The sequence below is a fragment of the Miniopterus natalensis genome, chromosome 10 (assembly GCF_054644295.1).
Source record: "Miniopterus natalensis isolate mMinNat1 chromosome 10, mMinNat1.hap1, whole genome shotgun sequence".
Classification (NCBI taxonomy): Eukaryota; Metazoa; Chordata; class Mammalia; order Chiroptera; family Miniopteridae; genus Miniopterus; species Miniopterus natalensis.
The window spans coordinates 27,087,454-27,110,533 of record NC_142090.1 but is presented as its reverse complement, the minus strand read 5'-3'; the positions used below and the strand labels follow the sequence as shown (position 1 = coordinate 27,110,533).

The window sequence follows — 23,080 nt, the reverse complement described above, 5'->3', positions numbered from 1 at the left end:
ACAAACAATCCAATTGAAAAATGGACTGAGGACCTGAACAGACACTCCTTCCAAGAAGACATGCAAATGGCCAACAGATATATGAAAGGAGGCTCAACCTCACTAGCTATTAAGGAAATGAAAATCAAAACTATAATGAGATACCACCTCACACCTGTTAGAATGGCTATTATTAACAAGAAAAGCAATAACAGTGTTGGAGAGGTTGTATAGAAAAGGGAACCCTCATTCACTGCTGGTGGGAATGTAGAATGGTACAGCCACTATGGAAAACAGTATGGTGGTTCCTCAAAAAATTAGGAATAGAGTTACCACATGATGCAGCAAACCCTCTTCTGGATACCTACCCCCAAAATTTGAAAACATTCATTCTCAAAGATATATGTACCTCCTATGCAGCATTATTCATAGTGGCCAAGACATGGAAACCAAAGTATTTTCAATAGATGCAAACTCTCTTTTAAAAGATAGTCCAGAACAAAGGGCAGTCAGCTTGTAAGATGTGCAGGAATGTGAAAGACCCATTGAGAATTATCTCCCACTTGTACACTCAAATCACCCTATACATTCTCTTCCTTATACTTATCACAATTGTAATTACATTGTCATTTGAGCGATTATTTGTTTACTATATGTTTCTCCTTCAAATAATAAGCTCTATGAAGGCAGGGACCATGTCTGTTTTATTAATTGCTGCATCTTTAATGACTAGTAGAATGCTGATACATAATAGAAGCACAACAAATGTTTTTGGAGGACTGCTCATGGATTATTAGACTTGAGTACATTAGAGACACAATGAGAAGAAATATGAATGACAGGTTACTGATGTCACAAGGTATAAAGTACTTTAATGATATTGCTTTACATTCATTTAGCACTTTTTATTTTACAAAGCACCTTTCATACATTATTTTATTCAAGCTTCAAAATACATTTTTGAATTAGATGGAAATGCTAAGAGATTTGTCCAAGATCATTGGAATTTTTACATGAAGAGAGAAAAAAAAAAAAGAGGGCTGAAATTTGTGTATTCTAAGCCAATACTCTTTCCTGTATTTCAGAAGGCCTTTTTATCCATTACAATTACAAGGTAGGATAATGTCAAAACAAACAGGTAAATATCTTTGTAATGTTTCACTTAAATAAAAAGTTAAACATTCATGGAAATATTTTATATATTTATTATAGTTATCAGAGTGAAGATGAATGAATAGAATTCAATTTCCATCAGACTGTGAATTACGAATAACAATGCTTTATATATTTATAAAGTGTGCAACATTTATACTTCATTTTATTCTCACAAAACACATAGGATAAATATTACCATTGTTTCCCTTTTAATGGATAATGAAATTGAGGTTCAGAATAATTACACTAATTATCAGAGATCATACAGCTAATTCTCCCATAAGCTAAAAATATAGAAATATTAAACTGAAAATATGATGCCTTCTTATGAAAAGAAATTACTCTCCCAAGATGTAGACGTCCCTTTCTTCAATACCATTAAAAACAGTCTATTGTAATATGTTCTGCTATATACTTTTGTCCCTTACTTTGTCTTAGTATGTCAAATATTGTGAAATTAGGAAAGTTTTTCCTAAAATAAGCCAACTTATCCAAGAAGCTGTTAGTATATGAACTCATAGAAACCACCACATGTATATTTATCTTTAGAATCTAGATTTTCTAGAAAAAGAATGAGGCAAAAGAAAAAAGAAAAATAATAAAATAATCAAAAAGAATCTATATTTTCTTTGGAAGTATTAAGATTTAAAATAAATATTAATAATTTAACATTGTAATATGCTCTAAATTTACACTTCAGTTGTGAGGTAGGCAGCCTAGCAGATTAAGAAACACATAAGAGAAATACAATATAAGTCTATATTTCCTCCTTTCATTCATGGTTTCAATACGACTTATATCTGTTAAAATAAAAATAAATAGAAATCAACCTTGAAAATTCCCTGAGCAGACAAAAGTAGTTTAGCCATATAAGCAAAGCTTAATTTAGCTTATTTTGCAAAGCTAAATTGACTTGGGTCATTTCTCGCTTATGCCTCTGGAAATCATAAGCAAAACTTGAAATTTTCCCCCAAATTGATATCATTTAAGAAAATTCTAATATAACCAATCACTGTGAAGAATAAACAATTATCACTTTCTCACTATATAAGCTATAACAATATACCCCTGAACCTCATTCCATGTTTTGGTCTGAGTGCTCCCGGTTTGCAAACACTCTTTTTGATACGTGCACAATAAACTTTTACTAATTACTACTTCACTAATTCATTAGTTTTACTTCTATTTTTTCTGATCTTTTGATATATCCCATCTCATATGTATAAAGAAAACATTTCTCATTTGTGCCATTTATTTTGCTCTTAATCGCGTGTTGCTCTGTAGGGGTATCTTTCTATAAATTGAAGTCTATCCTTTCACACCCAGAATGTATGTTACTTTAGGACATGGATCATGTCCTGTAGTCTAAAACTCTCTCTCCTCCATCTCTCTGTTTTGCAGTGGCAGGCTCAATTTCGGTGAGTTCCTGACTTCGCTCTCTCTAATCCTCTCCACATTTAAAATCATGGGCAAAATTCGCCCTTCTCTATTCTCAGGGGTAATCTTACTGAGGCAAGAGTAGATCAACATCCTTCCAAATCAATATTTTGGGGCTTATCCTCAAGGCTAATTCAACCTTGATGAGGTTCTCCAAGTTTAATAACTGGCCTCCCACGCTGATCTGAAGCACCAAAGCACCATCATGTGCAAGACCTACCTTCTATTCTATCCCTGTTCCCAGAAAAGGGGGGAAAGACAAGTTGAGATTGGCCTCCTTGTGGGGGGCGGAGAGGGGGAAATCTGGAATGTAAATTACATCTTAAAATTTTTCTGACCTGAGGTTAGGGAGCTGGGTTTTTATACCCCATCATCTGGCAGCCATTGGTTAAGAGCAGCTCCACAACACCTGAACTCCTAGCTCTGTGCTTGCTGGCACAAAAGCAGTCCTTCAAAGAATAAGTGGCAGTTCTGTGAAGTGGAGGTGAAAAGCACTAAAGCACAGAAATAGACAAGTGATACAAGGGAATCTGGTCAGAGCACTTACAATGTCTGCTATAGCACCTGAGAAAACTGAAGAAAATTGTGTGCCTCACGACACATCCTGGTACAGTAGCTGGAGGTCGTCCAGCCCCTACCTGCAATGGATACAGCTAAAGTCACAAGAAGAAGATGAGGTGACATGAGCACTGCACCATATGATCCATAGGGGAACATTAGGAAAGATGTTAGAGTCACAACATTGGGAGAGATCTAATGAGATATGGAGCAGCAGGCGTGGTATAGGCCATTATCAAAAGATAAAGGAAGAAGGCAGTGTAAACATCTCTACACATGAATCACTGTGGTATCCCAAAGAACCAAGAGGAAGGAATTTGGGCAGGTACTCCTGCAATTTGCTGAATTAGACTTGAGTTAGAGAAACAAAATTTTATCATAGGTTGACGTGGCTCGGGGAAACACAAATGACAAATTTCTTTTCATGCTATACTGCTATTCTTCTATTACCGAGTCCAAGTAAGGGTTAAAAATATTATCAGACATTAAGGGTAAAGAATTAAAGATACTGAATTTATCTTTTTACTTACTACTAGCAAATCTGTTTGTTGCGTTGCTTCATCTTTCCAGGCCAAGAGTCGGACTTGAGTTTTCATTCATGCCCCATAATTAAGTTGCCATTAAGGAGATTTTAAAAAATGAGAAGTTAATCTAATGTTCTCTATTCATGTTGTTTTCAAGATTATGCAAAGAAATCATACTCATTAATTCATTCTACAAATACTTTTTGAATAAGGTACCATATTAAGCGGGTAAAAAAGAAAAAACAAAGAGTTTTGTGTTGGGAAAGAACTAACATGGATGGGAATGATTAAAACCAGGTTCATGTTAGTGGTTAGCCATGGAAAGAAGAAAAGGGGATGGTATCTAGAAAGGGGTAAACCAAGCTCATATATATATCTGACATATTATGTATTAATAGTTCAAATAAGTTAATGGAAATAAGTAGAGGCTTTAGACTTTCCTTGCCTCAGCCTAAAGGAGCACCTAGGACACTCCCCATGACTTGTACTTCATTTGGGACATGATGTGACGATGCTGAAGCATCGAACTTACACTGGCAGAGCAGGAAATCAATTAGAGAGAGATGTAAATCGTGACTGAATGTGGAGTAGAAAAAAATAGTAGTATTTGTATGACTTGGGTTTTTCTGGGGAAAGGGTTTTCTCTCCTATTCTGGAGACCCAGAACCACATTTTAGGGCAATCTCTAAACTCCATATGGTGGACAGCTCAATTTTTCAGTTCCCATTTAAGGACGTGAAATGAAAGACTCCTTCAATCAGTATGCTTTTGAATAATACTTTTTAAAGAACTTATGAGCCAGACTCTATATTTGTCAGACAGCTAACTAAGACATAATCTATATCCTCAAGGAGTAGATTAGTATTATAATATGATGATTATAGCTAACATTTATTGAGATCTTGGCTGAGATCTGTGCCTGGTGCTTAACACTTTATCTGCAGTATCTCATTAAATCTTCACAACAAGAGGGAGGTACCATTATTACTCCCAATGTATAGATGAAAAAACTGAAGGTTCCAGAGCAAGCTGTCCAAGTTAACTGGAGCTGAAATCAAGATCAGAACCCAGGATTCACTGATTACAAAATCTGTACACCTCAGTACTATAGTATGTGGCAAAAACCCATGGAAAACTTTCTGTGGGAATCTAGTAGAAGAAATTACAAGCGTTAGCCAGAGAATTCAATGCAGATTTCATAAAAAATAAATAACTGAGCTGAATTTTAAAGGACAGATAAGTAACAAAAAATGTTTCAGATAGAGCTTCAACAGAGACATGAGAAAGTGTGATGCATAAGTAAGTAGCTTTGAGTGTTTCAAATGTTGTGTGCATTTGGAGCGCTGGCAGAGGTGGATTTGGTGAGATTGGTAAGAACCAAATTATGAAGGATAGCATATTCAGGAGGGAGAAGGAACTGAAAAATGAGTTTCTTAAATAATTCCTTGGTAACTCCAGAGAAATCTATGTCAGGCTTCTCCAGGGGTGCCACTTGTGTGGGCCTTTTCAAATCTACTGAGGAAATGGACTACTCGTAGGACACACTTAACTACAAGTAACCAATAATTTAGACAATTATTTGATTTAAAAAAATTACTTTAGCCTGGCTGAGCGTGGCTCAGCAGTTGAGCGCTGACCTAGGATCCAGGCGATCCGGGTTCGATTCCCGGTCAGGGCACATGCCTGGGTTGTGGGCTCGATCCTCAGTCAGGGGCGTGCAGGAGGCAGCCAATCAATGACTCTCTCATCATTGATGTTTCTCTCTCTCTCCCTTCCTTTCTCTAAAATCAATAAAGATTTTTTTTTAAAAAAAGACAATAACTTAAAAAATATACATGATTTTAGACACTTTTCTACTGCCATAAAGAACATTACTTGAGACCAGTTATGTTCAGTATAGTTTAAAAGCCACACTTTTAAACTATAGGTACTAGTTTTCCAGTACAGAGATTAAATAATATGGTAGTATTATGAAGTCTATATTTAGTACAACCATTTAGTGGTCAATCAGTAACACTGAATATTTAGCATCTCATTATACATTATGCTGTTGAGATATATACATATACATGTTATATTACATGTATGTATATGTGTATATATAATATATCATACAAAAGATTGAACATGAACCTGACCATCAGGACACTTGGGTTCTAAAATAATATCAGCTAGATGTGTAATTTTTATCAAGTCATTTAATTTATCTAAAGCTCAACTTACCTGTAAAAGAAGTGCCTTGCACTAGATAGACTCTAAGATTGTGATTCTCCAAAATTCTATGAACTTGGCAAGCTTAAAATCTAATTGAGGATATACAGCACAACCACAGGAAAATAGACTTTAAAGTATGCAAGTAACTAACATATAAAAGGAAAACCTTTTAGAAATCAGGTTCTGGTGTAGTTAATTGGGAAGGCCAAGATTACACTACTAATAAGCAGAAGGAAGGTGAATTTAGAAATTAAATGAGAAAGGGATAGAAATCCTCACATAGTAGGTAGAATTGTGTGTGGTAGGAATATCTTGTTTCATAATCATAAATTAACTGATTATCAAGATTATCAATACCATATTTCTACTTGCATTCACATAATGATCATTACATAGTTATACCTATTTTGTGTGACACCTTATAATCTTCTCAGAATTCCTAGTTACATGAATTCTATAATTCTGTGTAACTGTATTGTTACCAAACTCAAGGGGTTCACTGCTTGGGGTGCTCTATTCAAGAACCAGATGTGATTGTGGCAAGGTAGTTTTAAACTTGTAGCAAGTAAAGGAGACAGGAGATTCATGCCCAAAGCTCTGTTTCCCTGAAGGAAGGCTTAGCCATTGCTTATATACATTACTTTGTTGATTTCTTCTTTGCAGTTGGCTATGTTTATCCCTTCAGGCTCCTGTCAGGTTCATCCTGTTAACAGCTACATCTGCAAAATACTGTGCTACATTTTTACATTTAGCAAGAAAAACATTTAGTAATATCATTTAGAACTGCCCAGACCTTGCGACCTTCCTCTTATCTAACAGTATCAAGAGAGTAGTAATGGGAAAATTTTGAAAGGATTATCAGAAATTATACATAATTGCTGGTTGTATCACTATGGGAAACCACATGTAAAGTATCAGCAAGGTAACGATTATAAACAAAATCTGACTCAAATTATTGCAAAACATCATCAGATTTGGGTGAGGTTTCTAGAGGAAGAGGGTAGCCAATTAGTCAAGCAACAACATTTACTGAGTACCTATTGTATACAAATTATTGATATTAGGTATTACTGAGGAAACAGAAACCAAAAAGCAGAAGAAAAAAAGAAGAAAAGAAGTACTGTTGATGCAGCATGTGGTGGTGAGTAGAATTGATGGCTTTGTTTGGCGGAGAGTGCCTAGAATTTAGAGAGAAACAAAGATCTCAAAGTGGAAAGAACATAGGATATAGAATTAGATGCCTGGATTCCAATTCCAATTCGGTCACTTTGGAGCTATGCAACCTTGGACAAAGATTTAGTCTTAGTTTTGTCTCCTGTAAAATGGGTATAATAATGTTGATAAATACTTCATGAGGCTGCAGTGAGAACAATGAGGCAATGATCTGTAAACTGTAAGAGTGGAGTAGAGCCTTAACAGGAGCCATCCTGGCAGCAAGAAGTCTTTAGTTTGCTGAAGACCCGTCCCATTGCCTTCAGCTCAGTTATCCTCACCTTTTGGAGTCTGTCGACAATATCAGCAGGATTTCTTTAAGAGAATGAGTTGTAGTTCAAGAAAGGATCTCAGAACATCAAGTTGCAGTCTGTTTTAAAAACTATAGATGGGACAACTTTGGCCAAATAGGCTACTGAAGAGACATTTGGCACTTTTTTCTATCTGAAGGAAGATGGAGGGGGGTGTCTGTTAAAAGATAATGCATTTATTTATTCACACAAGGATTGCATTTACCATAAAAGTAAATGTCTAGTACCTAGAAAAGAAAATATACTCAGTGCTTAGAAGATTAAGGACCAAAGGGTAAACAGCAGTAAAACTTAGCCATCATCTTCTTGAGGACTTCTGCCTGAACTTGCCCCTTCTTTTAGGATAAATTGTAGAGTTCTACTTTTCATTTTTGAATACTTCAGACAATGCAGAGTACATTGAAAATCACATGCTTTGTAGTTAGGCCCTCCTCTCACTTGAAGTGAATTGTGTGCAGAGTCAGCACAATTGAATTGTGAATTGTGAATTGTGGATACTTCCACACTAGCTACTTTATGAATTGAAGGCTAAGGTAAAATATTTTCCTTTATTTGAAAAGGAAAATATACTATTTCTTGGTTTTAAGAATGTCATATTCAAAACTGTCTACCTTTGAGGCTTCTGAAACCTCTCCAGAAACAACTTCCTTCCAACACCTAGTCCTGTGTGAGGAAATTTCATGGAGGGCCTAGTCACACTGGAAGTTTGGTGTTTATTGTTGCTTGAAAATAAAATAGGTGCTGTTTTTAATATGGGGGGGGGGGGCGGGGAATAGGACACCTGCTTTTTCCAGTATGTATTGACAAGCTTTCCCATCTTGTTCTCTTCTCAAATGGACTATGAGCTCTTCAACAGCATGTGTTCACCTTCCACCCGAAAGAAACAATGATTCACACTTTATGAACATCCAGCACATTACTTAATAATAGTGCATATGAAGTTATTTGAACTCTCTATGATACTCTCACGTGTCATTTACATGCAGCTGTCAGATTAATTTTGTAGATATATTTCTGATGATGGCATACCACTGCTCAAAAATTGTCAATTTTCTACTAGATATATATTTTTAAATATATATCTTCATCGACATATAATATTAATTTTAGTGTACAACTTGCTACTCAAAGTGTGGTGTCCAGACCAATAGCATTGGCATCACCTGGGAGTGTGTTGTAAATGCAGATTCTCCCGCTCCGTTCTAGACCTACTGAATCAGCAAGATTCCTAGCCAAGTCATACATACAGTTTAGACTACCTCAACAGCAAACTTGCTAAACTTGAAGCTTCAGAAATAGGGTTGCCAGATTTAGCAAATAAAAATAGTAGATGCCCACTAAAATTGGGAAACGATGGATATATAAATATATCTCAAATGCTTCGTGGGACATAATTATACTTAAAATATATATTCATTGTTTTATCTGATATTCAGATTTTACTAGGCTCTCTGTATTTAATCTGGCAACCCTATTAAGAAGAATAGTATCCACATCTAACATAACTTTGTATTCCCCTGCAATAGTACAGTGCCTTCTCCTACTGTTCAATGTATGGTTGAAAACAGTTTTTTCTGGTTTTTGTTTAACATTGTATATCCCCAGAGGCTAACACATTATCTGGCACACAATAAAGGACCAATAAATATTTCTTTAATGATAGGGAGGATAACTGGTAATGGAAAAAAAATTAAAGAAAATAAAGAAAAATATATTTCTTTAATGAGTAAATGAATGTATCTAGAGCAATCTTCCATGGATGGGCTTTTGTGTGCGTATTTTAATGAAAGATTAATATTTTTCTAGTAATTAAAAAAAAAAATGTTTAGCCCGGCCAGTGTGGCTCAGTGGTTGAGCATCAGCCCATGCCTCTAAAGGTCAGAAGTTCGATTTCCAGTCGGAGCACATACCCTGTTGCGGGCCGGATTCCCGACTGGGGTCGTGCAGGAGGCAGCCAATGGATGTTGATGTTTCTCATCAATGTTTCTTTCTAAAATCTAAAATCAATAAAAATATTTTTTAAAAAAACACCAATGTTTAAAAGCTTCTACTCGTACAGTTTTTCACATTCTAGCTGGCAGAGTTCTGGACTCAATGAGAACATAATGAAAAGGGTTCAGAATGTGCTTGTGGCAGACCGGGTCCATATGGTTAACGGCGGGAAACGATCCCACACTCGGATGCGGACAAGCCCGCAGCAGGAGGCAGTTGGCAATTCCTCCCCCTCTCGGGCCCGGAGGCCCCGCGCACGCGCACAGCCACGAGCGGCCTCCGGGGCCTCTGGGAGGGAGGCGGGGCTCCCGGGCGCGCGCACCGCGGCCTCGGCCGCTGGCCCCTCCCTTGGCGGAGGCGCGCGGCGCGGAGGACCGCACGGAGAAGGGGAAGTCAGGTGGCCGCTGCCGCTGCCGTCGCCGCCGCCGCCGCCGCCGCTTCTCCTGCCTCTGCCTCTGCCGCCTCTGGCGCCTCTGCCGCCTCTGTTTGTAGCCAGAAGGAAAATGGCGGATCTGGAGGAGCAGTTGTCGGATGAGGAGAAGGTAAGAGCTGTGGGGGCGGCGAAGCCCATCGGACCGCGAGCCAGCCGAGCCGCGGCATACCAGCCTGGAGTCTGGCCGCCGGGGAAGGGCATTGGTCTGTGCCCTCTGTTGTCCTTCCTCCCCCTCTCCTCTCTGCCCCCAAGTGCCTGCCCCTGTCAGTCACCCGAGGCCCTTGTTGGGGGCAGGTCTCTGCCTGGCTCGTTCCATCCGCTCCTTGTAGGGCGTGTGCTCTGAAAATAGGAAGCGGGAGGGGAGCGGCGCGGCGGGCGGGGGCGCGGCGGGCGGCGGCGCCGGGGACCCTCGCCCTCCGCCTGGGCCGCGGGCCCCCGCGTCGGGTGGGGACTGCAGTGGGGTCTGAGTCCGGGCCTGCGGGCGGCCCAAGGGCAATGCCTAGCCGGACGGCCTGGCCGGAGTGTCGCCGGGGTGAGAGTTAAGGGAAAAATGGTTTAGGAAGCAGACATTCACTTCTCCGTTCTAACCTTACCTCCCAGAAGCAAAATGCTTCCTTTCTTTCTACTCTACGCGTTTTTTCCTGTCCCGGTGGAAGCCTCTCTCGTCATCCTCCCACCCCCCATTTTTCATTTTTCGTCTTTAGCTGTAGGCTTTGTAGCTCCCGTCTTCAGCGGGAGTTGCTCACAAGAAATAAGACTCTACCCAGTGGTGGTTTCCTGCCCAGGTAAGGCAGCGGCCCCGCTGGGCGCTGATTTGGTAGCACCCCATCGTCCTGCCAGGAATTTTTCCAAAGAGGGGAGATTGTGCAACTCCTTTTACTGTATCTTAAATGCTGTGACAGCATTGGAACCAGATGAACGACTTAAGTTCTCAGGCATTTAAAATAAATCTGCTCATTGAACTAGTTCTCTCTTATTCGACGTTTCCTTTGACTACTGTGAGGCCCCGTTCCCCAGCGTCTGGGTAACTCCACTAATTTTGAGTTGTATCCTGCAAAGGACCTTGATGTTTCTCAGACTCAGAAGTAACTGACAAGATGATTTCAGTTTTCGAAGTGCCCACTTTTAATTTAACAGTCTTTATTTTTTTGAGTTCCAAAGTAGTACAGCCATGTAGGAATTAGGAAACACCAACTTATCATGGTGTTGTTGTATTGTTTAACACATTTAAAAGTTTTAAGAAGTCCTAACCTAAGCCTAAGGATACTTTCATTTGAAACGCTCCGCTCCAAGTGTTTTTATATCTTGTGTTCTTGTACCAAAATGTAATGTTCAGTCTCCTTCCTCATGTCAATGTTCAGATCAGTCTCATCTTCAATTTTGGAAATCTTTTTTCCCTCTGTGCTTTTTGGTTTAAGTGATAAACAACAAAATGGGGACAGCAACAAGATTCTCCATAACACAGAGACCTAGTAGGCAGATAGATTCCTTTATACACAAAGTTGCTGTGCAGTTTTCACATATGTAATACTGGTGAGTAACTATAAGCTGGTAACTGAAAATGTGTGCTGGTACACACGCACACTTAAAATTAGTGCTGAAAAGTTTGTTGAAGAGATTATCATGTTTTAGTAGTTCAAGTGGCAAGAAATCTAGCTGAGGAGAGTACTCAGTGTGGGAGTTAATATAGACCTGAGGTGTTGGAAACGCCTAAAATAGCGAAGCTTTTTCAAAATTAGATGACAAGATTCCTGATAATCAGGCATTCTCTGGGCACTTCCATAAAGGAAGTGGGGTGTTTCTTCTCTAAGCTTGTCCAACACAATGTTTTAAGAGTAAATGAATGAAAATTATAATTTGAAGGACTTTGGTGTTTTTGTTTTTATTTCTAGTTTTGTAAGACTGTTCTGTAGATATTTGACATGTAGATTTCATTGCTGTGTTTAATATTTTAAGAAAAATACTAACCAGACTTTTGAATTAAAGTAACTGGTTAAGTGAAATTCTTACACTCTTTGCACTTTAGTTATCTAAATATTCTTTTAATCTTTTGGGAGGAGGATATTTAGTATGGAATCAGAAATAGAATTTAAAGGTGACATTTTTAAACTAATATTTAAATCTTGTTACTTTTTCTGCCACCTTTTTGGTAATTTATAAAAATATGCTTTTAATACTTCTAAACTCTTGGCATTTCCATTATTGATTGCAGATCTAAGGAAGGGAAGCTGTTAAGACTTATGTAGTATTACTTTGCATATGCTTGGCTCAGTTTGACAATACATTCATTAATTTGTTGTAAGTTTGAGGTATTTTGCTATTAACATTTCACAGATAAGTAAAATAAGGTTTCAAAAGCTTTAAGTAATTCACCCAAGGACACCAAAGAACGAAGTGGTATTTAATCCTGAGTTTGTCTGATTCCAAAGTTGATGCTCTTATGACTTTATACTCTCTTAAACATTTGACGATAGGGACCCTCTTCTTTATCTCTTTGTTTTTAATTTGCTTCACAACTTATTTTGAAAAAGGACAAACAGTAGTTCTTTTTGTTTTTAATAAAAGTTGTAAATGCTAAACATTAAATAGTGTTGGACTCTAAATTTAATTTGTGTTTTAATCATTTTAGAACAAAGTTTATTGTTTAACACATTTAAAAGTTTTATATTACTGGTATAGCATTTTAGAAATTAATCTGGAATTAAGTCTTTGCTTTTTTAAATCATGTAAAGTTGTTTTGAGGATATGTCTATGAAATTGAATAACTGTACCTTTGGCCACTGGGCTAATAAGAAATAAGGTATCTGAAGAAGCGCAATAATGTCCTTTAAAGTTGTTCATTTGCAGTAGTGTGTCCCACACTGTTTTGCATAGAAAAACTCTAAGCCAGAAACAGTTATGTTTTCCATTCCTGGGTCAAGTGTATTGTATAGTTAAGCATTTTTGTCAATTTGAAATTATGTGAAATTGTGGCTCAAATGAGAAGAACCATTCCCAAACCCCTCTCCAGGTGAGAAAATCCAGGAAGTCACTGCAAGCTCCAGAAGAAAGATAGTTATTGGTTGAAATGGATCTTTTTTTTCTTTCTTTCTGTAAACTGTCCTACCTTCCCCAAATGATTAGACTGATTGATCCTGAGGCTCCCATAGATTCAGCTTTTATATCTTTTGTTCATGTGTCTCAAGTACACAACTCAGCCCTAACTGCTCTCCTGAGCACTGGTCACACATTTTTATCTGCTAGTCCTGTTCACCGGAGACAGTTAATGAGATGTGTTTAAATGGAAACTGCCTAAAAGTAAATTTATAAACTCCCCTCTCCATTCCCTCTACACAAAAGGTGGCAGAAATGTATCTCCTGCTCGTTTTTTTCTTTATTTCTCTATTCCCATTATTCCAGTCATCCAGGTTTTTTACTTCAGCTTTTTATCTTTGTTTTCTGTATCTTACAATCAGTTCCTAAATCTTGGCATGCCCCTCATCAAAATGTCTTATACAAATAATTTATCTCCTGCTTGAAAACCTTATTTATTTATATTAGTATTTGGTTTATTATCTCTCAGTTGACCAGACTATTAAATTAACTATTGCTATTTATGTTATTAACTACTGTTGTTTAGTAACAAAATTTTACTGTACAAACAGAATGCAAGTTGATTATACCTGTTCTATGGAAGAAGAAATAAAGCCAAGGGAGGGAGGGTAGGGTTAGAAGAATGTCTTATATCTAGTCTTTCTCTTCTGTTATTTTTAACTGTTAAGCACTTATTATAAACTTTCTAAACTAATCCCTCTAATTTCCTGTATCTAAGCCATGTTTTAATATGTCATTTTTCTACTCCCAAACTTTTAGTTTCTGGATCCTCCATTGCCTTTACAAGGAAGCCAAACTCCTGAAAACGGTATTCATGGCCTTCTATTCTGTTGTAACCTAATTAGTTCTGACCTTTCCAAGTTTTTAGTTGTGCTATAAATTCAAAGAGATCTGCATGCTAGTCCATGTCTAGCACCTTGGGTAAATTATTTAATTTCTCAGCCTCAATATCCTCTGATGTGTGGGGCTATAACAAAAAGTATCTTCTTCATTAAGTTGCTGTAAATATAAATGGTGCCTGGCATATAGTAAACACACAGTAAATTATAGTTTTTTTCTCTGCTCATGACTACTTTATCTTTGTTGGTACTGCTCCCTGGTCTGTCCCCTCAAGATTTAGCTCAGATCACATGGCAAGTTTAATCTTTCTTCTGAACACTATAACACATCATTAGTTTTCAGTAATAGTTATTTGTTTACCTGTTTTTCTCCCCTGTTCTGTTGGGATTCCTAAGTGCAGAAATAATGTCATCTTTAGCATTTGTCATCAGTACTGCCATCAATACTGCATGTGATGGGTAGAGTGATTCAGTGAGTGAATGAACAAAGGAGTCATGAATTCAGAAAATTAAAAGAAAAAAATTTCATGAAAAGAAGTAACATATAAGGACAGATTTTTGACGATAAATTTGGTATACCTAAGTTTTTTATTTCTAAATAATGCTAAAGATTTTAAAGATTCAGATAGTCAAATTAAATTACTAATGCTCTCTGAGTTACAGGTAGTGATATTGGTTGTGTTTCAAATCACTTACACATGCTGAATATTCTTTATAAGCAGTTTCTATAATCTTTTCCCTATCTATACAACCATAATTTGGCCTCAGAAGTTTTGTATGTAAAAACAATGTAAGCTGCCTTTATATTCCATGATAATTAATGTATAATCAGTAGTGTTCTTATTAACCAAAAACTCAACCAGTAAGCTGCTAATGTAGAAAGCATTTACTCCTAATTATATTCTATTGGTGAATGAATTCTGTCATCGCACCAATAAAATGTAAAAATTCCTACAGCAAGCTGAAACTTAATAGCTGCTCTAACATTAGTGGAGTTTTGCAGACTTTGCACATTAAAGCAAATTTGTAGACTGTTTTTAGTGCATTTGGAAGCCATTTTGACATAAAATAAGGGTATACATAGAACATTGCATTTTAGTGTGAGAATACAGCATATAAGAACACTAGAGCAGAGAGTACAAAGTAATTTTTAAGTTTGAAAAGCATGATGGGAAAACTCATGGTTCTGTTATCTGACCTAATTACCTGAAGCAGTAATTTACTGTAAGACATTCATGCATATCAAAGAAAGTAAGAGTTCCATAGAACCACCTATATTCATCAAAAAAAAGAATTTCACAAATTTTGTTTTGAAAAAGTACAATTTTTACATTCTTTCACTTACTACATTTATTTACATGTGTTGTTGTGAATCTGATGTTCAGAACTTCTTGCACATTTTAGTTCAGAATGTTTCTTTTGACAACAAATGAAAATAATTTTTCAAAACTACCTCCCCATTCATTTATTTACCAAATATGGCATACTTCATTGATTTCGGTGCTCATAATTTTTCATTATTTATTTATTCATTCATTCATTCATTCATTCATTCATTCATTTATTTTAAATATATCTTTGTTGATTTCAGAGAGAGAAAGGGAGAGGGAGAGAGAGAGAGAAGGGAAACATCAATGATGAGAGTCATTGATTGGCTGCCTCCTGCATGCCTCTGACTGGGGATTGAGCCCACAACCTGGGCATATGCCCTGACTGGGAGTCAAACCACAATCTCCTAGATCCTGGGTCGATGCTGAACCGCTGAGCCATGCCCGGCTGGGCTCCATTGTTTAAAGATTTCTGTTATCGGGCTGCAGTGTACAATCAATGGCTTAGGATATTTAATTGGTAGCATTTTTTCCTTTTTTAGTGGTACATAAAATTATGCATCTTACATTGATTATGAATCAGTGTAAGCAAGGATATAATGCAATAACAACCTAAAATCTTAGTATGTGGGAGTTGGGGGGGGGGGGCTTTGTACAACATCTCCTCACTCATTCTCTGTATGTCTAGTGTTGGTAAGCAGCAGAAGTCATGTAGTTTCAGGCTGTTGGAGAACTTCAGTCTAAACTTAGCCTTTTTTCCCCACAGTCCCCAAAGCAGTGGGAAGGAAATGCAGTAAATAGCACACTGGTTTTTAAAGTTCTCCCCTCCCCCATCCCACACACACTTAGACTCACTGCACTTCTGCTCAGATTTCAATTAACTAAAGCAAGTTACATCTAAAAGCCTAATTTCAGAGGGATCATGGGAGGAGAAGAGAATTGTAGTATTTGTGAATAGCAGTAATGACACCATAGATTAAGTTTTCAATTCACTGAAGGTTGGTGATTTGATCACCTGTTTGGTAGACACAATACAAGGCTATAGATTCAGAGGTGAATTAGACATATGTAAAACATACATACTGTACTGGGTCAAAAAGTAGTAAGTTCATGGAAATTCAGAAGCCAGAAAAATTGCTTCTGCCTAGGAGGATGGTAGATATCAGTTGAGGCATAAAGTCATGCGAAAGAGCAAAACATAGGAAGAAAAATCAGGAAAGTGGGAATAAGCAGGGAGTATGAGTTATGTCTCAGGTACTCTGCAAGTAAGAAATGCAGAGGTTAATTATGCTGTTAAACAGCACAGGGTTTCTCAACCTCAGCACTGTTGACATCTGGGGCCAAGTTAACTCTTTATTGTGGGGACTTTCCTGTGCATTTTAGGATGTTTAATAGCATCCATGGTCCATGTGATGCCAGTAGCACCCCTGTCATCATAACAATCAAAAATGTCTCCTGCCCAGCTGGGCGTGGCTCAGTGGTTGAGCGTCGACCTAGGATCCAGGCAATCGGGGTTCAATTCCTGGTCAGGGCACATGCCTGGGTTGCGGGCTCAATCCCCAGTCAGGGACGTACAGGAGGCAGCCGATCAATGACTCTCTCATCATTGATGTTTCTATCTCTTTCCCTCTCCTTTCTGCTCTCTCTGAAATCATTAAAGATATATTTAACAAACAGAAAAATCCCCTATGGGACAAAATTGCCCCTGTTCAGAACCATAGGTCTAGACAGATTGGAGCTAGTGAAAATAGTTGGGGAACAAGGTTTAGTCTTAGGGTCTGACTTAAAGTAGTTTTACAAGACAGACAAAAAAAACATTGCTAACAGATTTCAGAGTTGGAATCAACAGGATTTGGTGAGTAAATGTAGGGGAAAGGGAAGAATCAGAGATAATGGTTAATGTTAAAATTGGATGACTAAAAAGTGGTACCACCACTCACAACTAGTGAACACAAGAAAGAGGATGCACAACTGGGAATAGTAATGGTGAATTTGATTTGGGTTATACTGTGTTTGAGATGCTAGCAGGTTGTCTACATGAACATGCCTATCAGATATGGAAATGTAGAAATGGAGCTTGGGAAAGTGGTCAGGCCCAGAGATTTTATATAGATTTGGAAATCTCTTTGTAGGTTAAATCTGTTCCCAGAAAGGGTACCTGGCCCTTGGAGGATCTGCCTAGGGCCTGCTGGTAGTGTGTGAGTTCTTGACTTCATGCAGGAAAAATTTCACAACACGAGTCCATATGGCTATGAGGGAACATTTGTTAAAGCTGGGAATGTAAAACAAGAAAGGGGCTAGCATAGAAGAAGCAATAGGTGAGCCTAGGCTGGGCTGCCCTAGCTCTCTGGGAAGTCAGAGAAAAGGGGGCCTTAGGGTCAGTTTCAAGGGACTAGCCTGAGACAACCTGCTGCTGCCCCTTGCTCCCCAGGTTGCAAGTTTCATGGGGTCCTTTAGCATTTAGGAGATGTATGCCTGTGGGGGAAGAGGGGAAAGGGAATGGTGGGGGCTGCTCCCCAGAGGGAGAGCATGCACTGGGTCCTTTGTCTTGAGGCTTTATCTCCTTCTTGCAGGTGGGAATCTCAGGGGAGGGTTTTAGGATAATATCAATCAGTTTTCTGTGTGTTCCTCCAGCCAGGGCTGTGGTTTGCACTGATTGGTCAGTGCCAAGGCAGGGAGTCATCAGCTACTGCAGCTGGTCCTGGTGTCACCCACCTGGTTTTGCTGCTTTTCTGGGTCTGGGGCTGAAATTCAACTGAGGCCTAGATGTTATTCCTAGGCAGGTGACCTTTTGTCAGTTTGTTCAACTGTCTCAGTTTTCCTGTTCCACTTATCTGGGCTTACTGGCCTGTCTCAAAGCCACAAAATGGGATAAGGTTTTTAGGAGAACAAGTTTAGACAGAGCAGAGGGCAGAGAGTATATACTTTTGGGTGTGCTTTTATTTATGAATAAGAGAAACAAAAAGGCGAGGAGTGACTCTTGAAGTAGAAGTGAATACCTGATACCTGGCACAGAGTAGGTGCTCATGTTATAGAACTTGAAGAGAATTTCCAGAGGGAGTAGTGCCAGTGTTACAGAGAAATTAAGACGAAATATAGGATTGAGAAAAGCCTTGAATTTAAGAGAAAGGGATGAGAAATATCTACTGTATATCCAGTATTTATTAATCACAATTAATTGTCGGAGTAGCCTCATTATTATTAACTGATAACAGATAAGGCCAATTATTTAAGTCGCAAACTAGAAGTAGCGGCCTTTAAGAGAGCAGTTTTACTAAAGTTTGGAGCAGGGAACAGAGAGAGAAAAGCCAGATTACTGGGTCTAAGAAGTGCATATGTTTTCCCTCTTCCAAAAATGTTCTTTCAGTCTTGACTGCATTATAAACTACTCATCCTTCATAACCAGACCCAAAGACTTCACTCATCTTCTTTTGTATCGTGACCTGTCTCTGTTCCCTCAGCAATTTGTTAAAACATTTACCAACTTTAATATGTTTACCTGATGTTTTTATTTCCTATGTTCTTTAGGGGCAGACCTGTGTTTTATTCATCTTTGTAATTCCAGTAAAGTGCCTGGCATAGATTAGTGGATTTCAACTCTAGCTGCACGTTAGAATCAACTGGACAGTATATAAACAAATGTGGATGCACAGGTTTCACTCATGGGAGAGGCCTGAAGCCTCTGTACTTTTTTGTTTATTTAAAAAAAGCTTCCTAGATGATTTGAATGTACCAACAGGATTGAATCTCACTGTATTGTGCTCAATAAATGTTAACTAAAGGATAAGAAAGGGAAACAGTAAGTTTAAATTATTCTTGAAAAAAATTTGATAGTGAAGCAAAATAGATTAAGTATATTACTACTGTTTCATTTTTTTCTCTCTGTTTCATTTTAGGGATACTTCACTTTTAAGAAAAAAATTAGGAGTGTTAGTGGGCTGAGAAGAATGATTCAGAGGAGAGAGAAATAGAAAATGTAAGAAAAATAATAGCTTATATAACTTTTCAGTTAATGATAATGCCTTTGGATTCATGGGTTCCTTAATATTTTAAATAAATGATAAAAACATATTTAAAGAAAAGTTGGTGTTGAATTCAGTAGATGACCTAGTTTAACATTATGTGATATGGGCCCTGTTTTTAATTACCATTCAAAATGGTAATTATAAAGAAAAAAATTCTTAAGGAAAACTTACCAAAACAGATTACTACTCTTAAGTATACGCAAATTAAAATAAATTAGTCTGTAACACAGACATGCAATAGTGATCATTTGAGATTAATTAAGATGAATTACAAATAATTTTTAGGGTCGAGCCTACAACCTGGGCATATACCTGACTGGGAATCAAACCACGATCTCCTGGATCCTAGATCGATGCTCAACCGCTGAGCCATGCCCATGATAGCAGTTTTAAAAGTCTTTTTCTGTTGTAACTCAAAAAGGCATAGACAATTTTTAGGAGTTATAGGGAAACGATGTCAAATAATACTTGTTAAAATGGGAAAATGCTTAATAGCTCTTTTTTATCTTTATTTCCCATCTGTAAGGCAGTGACCCTTTTTGGTATCATATCCCTTGAGAATCAGGTTAACCCCATGGTTATTTTCTTTAGAAGACCAGACACCTCAGATTTTGCATATACATACAGTCCCTTATAGGGCAGTGTAATATCTGGCTACCCATCAGATCACCCAGGGGGGAGAGGGGTTTTCTAAAGTACAGATTTCTAGGTTAATCCTCTGAAGATTGATTCAGTAGATCTGGAATGGAACATAGGACTCTGTTGTTTTTGGTCTTATTTTTTATAAATATGTTTTTATTGCTTTTAGAGAGAGGAAAGGAAAGCGATAGATAGAAACATTGAAGAGAGAGAAACATCAGTTGGCTGCCTCCTGCATGCCCCCTACTGGGGGTCAAGCCCACAACCCAAGCATGTGCCCTGACTGGGAATCAGACCAGTGACCTCTTGGTTCATGGGTCAAAACTCAACCACTGAGCCACACTGGCCAGGCTTTCTTTCTTTCTTTTTTCTTTTTTTTTAATTATTGATTTCAGAGAGAGGAAGGGAGAGAGAGAAAGAAATATCAGTGATGAGTCGTCATTGATCAACTGCCTCCCAACTGGGGATCAAGCCCACAACCCGGTCATGTGCCCTGACCGTGAATTGACCCTTGATCTCCTCCATCCTAGGTCAATGCTCAACTGCTGAGCCATGCCTGGCTGGGCTTATTTTGTTTTTAAAGCTTTCCCGTGAATCCAGATTTGGGAAATCTCTACCCTGATATCTCCTGCCTTGATCAAGGAGGAGATAACTATGTCGGGTATATTCAATATGTGGAAATTAGAGGGATTGTTGTCAGGGTCTCATATAATATATAGGATTCCTGGTTAAATTTGAGCTTAAGATGAATTACAAATAATTTTTAGTGTATTTCCCATGCAGTATAGTTTTGGGCTACTGGTAGAATGCAGGACTGTTTGGTTCCAAATAGTTATTTTTTGTGGTGTGTATGTCTGCTTTTTATGCTTTTACCTCCTCCCTTTTTTTTAGTTGCTCAAGGCTTTTTTAAAAATTTTAAATTTTTGTCAGCTTATTTTACTTAGAGCTGCTTTGGTGAGGACTCTACTTGCTGCTAAAGAATCAAAGTTTTCTTCAGACAGTTTTAAAATCTCCTGGAACTAAAGTTTTACCTTAGTGTTTGTAAAAAAAATCTTGCCAGTTTAGTGTCCAGCAAAAGCATCAGAAAAATCTGGAGAAGTCATGGACACAGGTAATTGAAGTAACATTATTTTTTTCCAACAGTTTCTATAAATTGGTAGCAGCAATTAATTGACAACTCATAGTAAATTCTTCCACCCTGTTCCTTCATGTTGTAGCTGGCAACATAAAGTAGCACCGCCAGATGCTCACCTCTTCCAGTAATAGACACATCTTAAAGCGGCAACATAAGCCTAATCACATCTGCCCGTGGCATTTCACCGTGAAGCTTGGCTGAGAAAGGTGCATGCTGTAGCACTAATGCAGAGCGACAGAATCAAGGACTTCAAGGCAGAAAGCTACATGTGGAGTTCGTGTGCATCTGGCCTTTCTTCCCTGAGAAATTTTTCAGTCTTACTCAGCAGCGTAGGGTTAAGATAAGGTTGTACATTTTCAAATTCTGTAGTCCGGGTAACATAGGATAGTAAAAACTTCATATGCTGTACTAACTGTTCTTTCTGGGGGTCACCCAAGAACAATTCAATACTCTATTGATGTTTGTCTGGATCATCAATGTATGCCATAATGATACCAAGGATTTTGATCACAGTTTCTTATGCCAAATGTACTTTATCTTCCATTTACGTCGGTTGCAACACTGAAAGAACGGAGGAGTTGGAACTTCAGAAAAATAAGGCCCACTGCTCCACAGAATTTAGCCCCAAGTAGTTGTCTTTCTGGGTATTAAGACTAATATCTTCCCATCAGTGTGATAAAAGTTTGGCTGCTTTAAATGTTGGTTCAATATGATGTATAAATGCCACATAACCCATCAGTATTATTTACTCATCATCTGGAGACACTGATTTTTGTCTGTGGTTCAGGGCACAGGCACCATGGTCTGCATAATATGAGGGGCATCCTCTCTCTCTCGTTTGCAACACATGAGGAACAATTTGTAGCAAGCAGCATGCCAGCATTAACGTAATACTTTTTTCACTGTCTGCAATCTGAGATACCTGAGATGACTATCTCCTGACATTTACGAAAAGAAAGTAGTGCTTGGTAGAAAGCAGGAGACAACATCCCATGAGGTTTATCAAAATGAACTTGATGGACAAGGTGACATTCTTTCCTACAGAAAAGATTTGGGGAATTCTTTTTTAAAATAGTGGAATCAACATCTGATATTGAAAGAGGAATTTCCTTGTTTTCCCCTTGTCTGAATAATTTAATGATTTACAACTGAATTCTGTCCACTTTTTTCAGATATTTGCGGGGATTCTGATCCAAAGAAGGTTGAAAAGAGTCACAAACTACCCCGGCAGCACAGTCATTTTGAGGAAGTCCATTTCATTTCCGGTCTTCTAATTTATTCCATCAAAGATCATTTCTCACTACTTAATAAGCTAATTTTACCTTCTACTTTCTGAAGTGGCAAGGAGTTCTCTATAGGAAGTAGAGCGGAGAAAGTTTGTCTAAAATTGTGGATGGAATTCATCTTTTCCACTCAACCAGCCACATCACAAGATTTTCCCCAGTTATTTTATCACTCAGTAGAGTTGCCAACAAGTCTGGAGGTTTTGAAATGTTTAATCTACATTATCCCATAATTCAAAATCCTGATTATTATTTTCTTCTGAAAACGTTATTGATGTAAGCTTGTACTTCTACGTAAATAAAAGTTCATTTACTAAGAATTTTAGAGTTTTTCCAAGAAGTTTGCTTAGCTTCTGAATTTCAGGACTTGATTTGTAATTTTTTTTGTTCTTATAAAGGAACTTTGTTTTCTACAGCCTTTGTCAAGTAGGCTCAGATTTTTCCCTTTTTAAATGTAATTGTCAACCTTTCCCGTCCTCCTTTCAAATTCTTTGGAGAATATGAAACTAGATAAACACATTTTTGTAAATTTATATCTGAAATAAAAACGAAGATCTATGAAGAATCTTTCTTATGCTCTTCTAATGTTTATACTATATATATATATATATATATATACACACATATATATATATATATATACACAATATAATCAGCTTATTTGCTTGCTTAACTGAGTTCATTGCTTCCCAGTCCCTAGTTGCGTATCTTAAATTCAAGCTTCAATATAAGTGAGTTCTTGTTTCATTTGCCTCCTCTTCACTCTGTCAATAAGGGAGGGGTTCCTGCTGTTGTTACCTGAAAGGGGACCAGGCCCTTGGAGGATCTGCCTAGGGCCAGCTGGTAGTGTGTGGGTTCTTGACTTCATGCAGGAAAAACTTCACAACACGAGTCCATATGGCTATGAGGGAACATTTGTTAAA

General features: G+C 37.8%; 1 protein-coding gene and 1 long non-coding RNA gene across 3 annotated transcripts in view; both read left to right on the top strand.

The window, feature by feature from the left end:
• Window positions 1–9,799: 9,799 nt before the first annotated feature.
• The window catches only part of CAPZA2 (capping actin protein of muscle Z-line subunit alpha 2), a 58,488-nt gene continuing 45,207 nt past the window's right edge, over window positions 9,800–23,080 (top strand). The window contains exon 1 of the mRNA XM_016201631.2: window positions 9,800–9,924. Coding sequence (XP_016057117.1) covers window positions 9,886–9,924 — 39 coding nt within the window. The 5' untranslated portion in view covers window positions 9,800–9,885. The remainder of the gene's footprint in view (window positions 9,925–23,080) is intronic.
• Window positions 10,322–22,722, top strand: LOC107528535 (uncharacterized). 2 transcript variants are annotated; one of them, XR_001602386.2, is made up of 4 exons: window positions 10,322–10,347; window positions 18,972–19,051; window positions 20,670–20,850; window positions 20,957–22,722. It is a non-coding gene; the product is annotated as an uncharacterized LOC107528535 (long non-coding RNA). The 2 variants fall into 2 exon arrangements; XR_001602385.2 differs by lacking the exon at window positions 10,322–10,347 and adding an exon at window positions 10,362–13,716.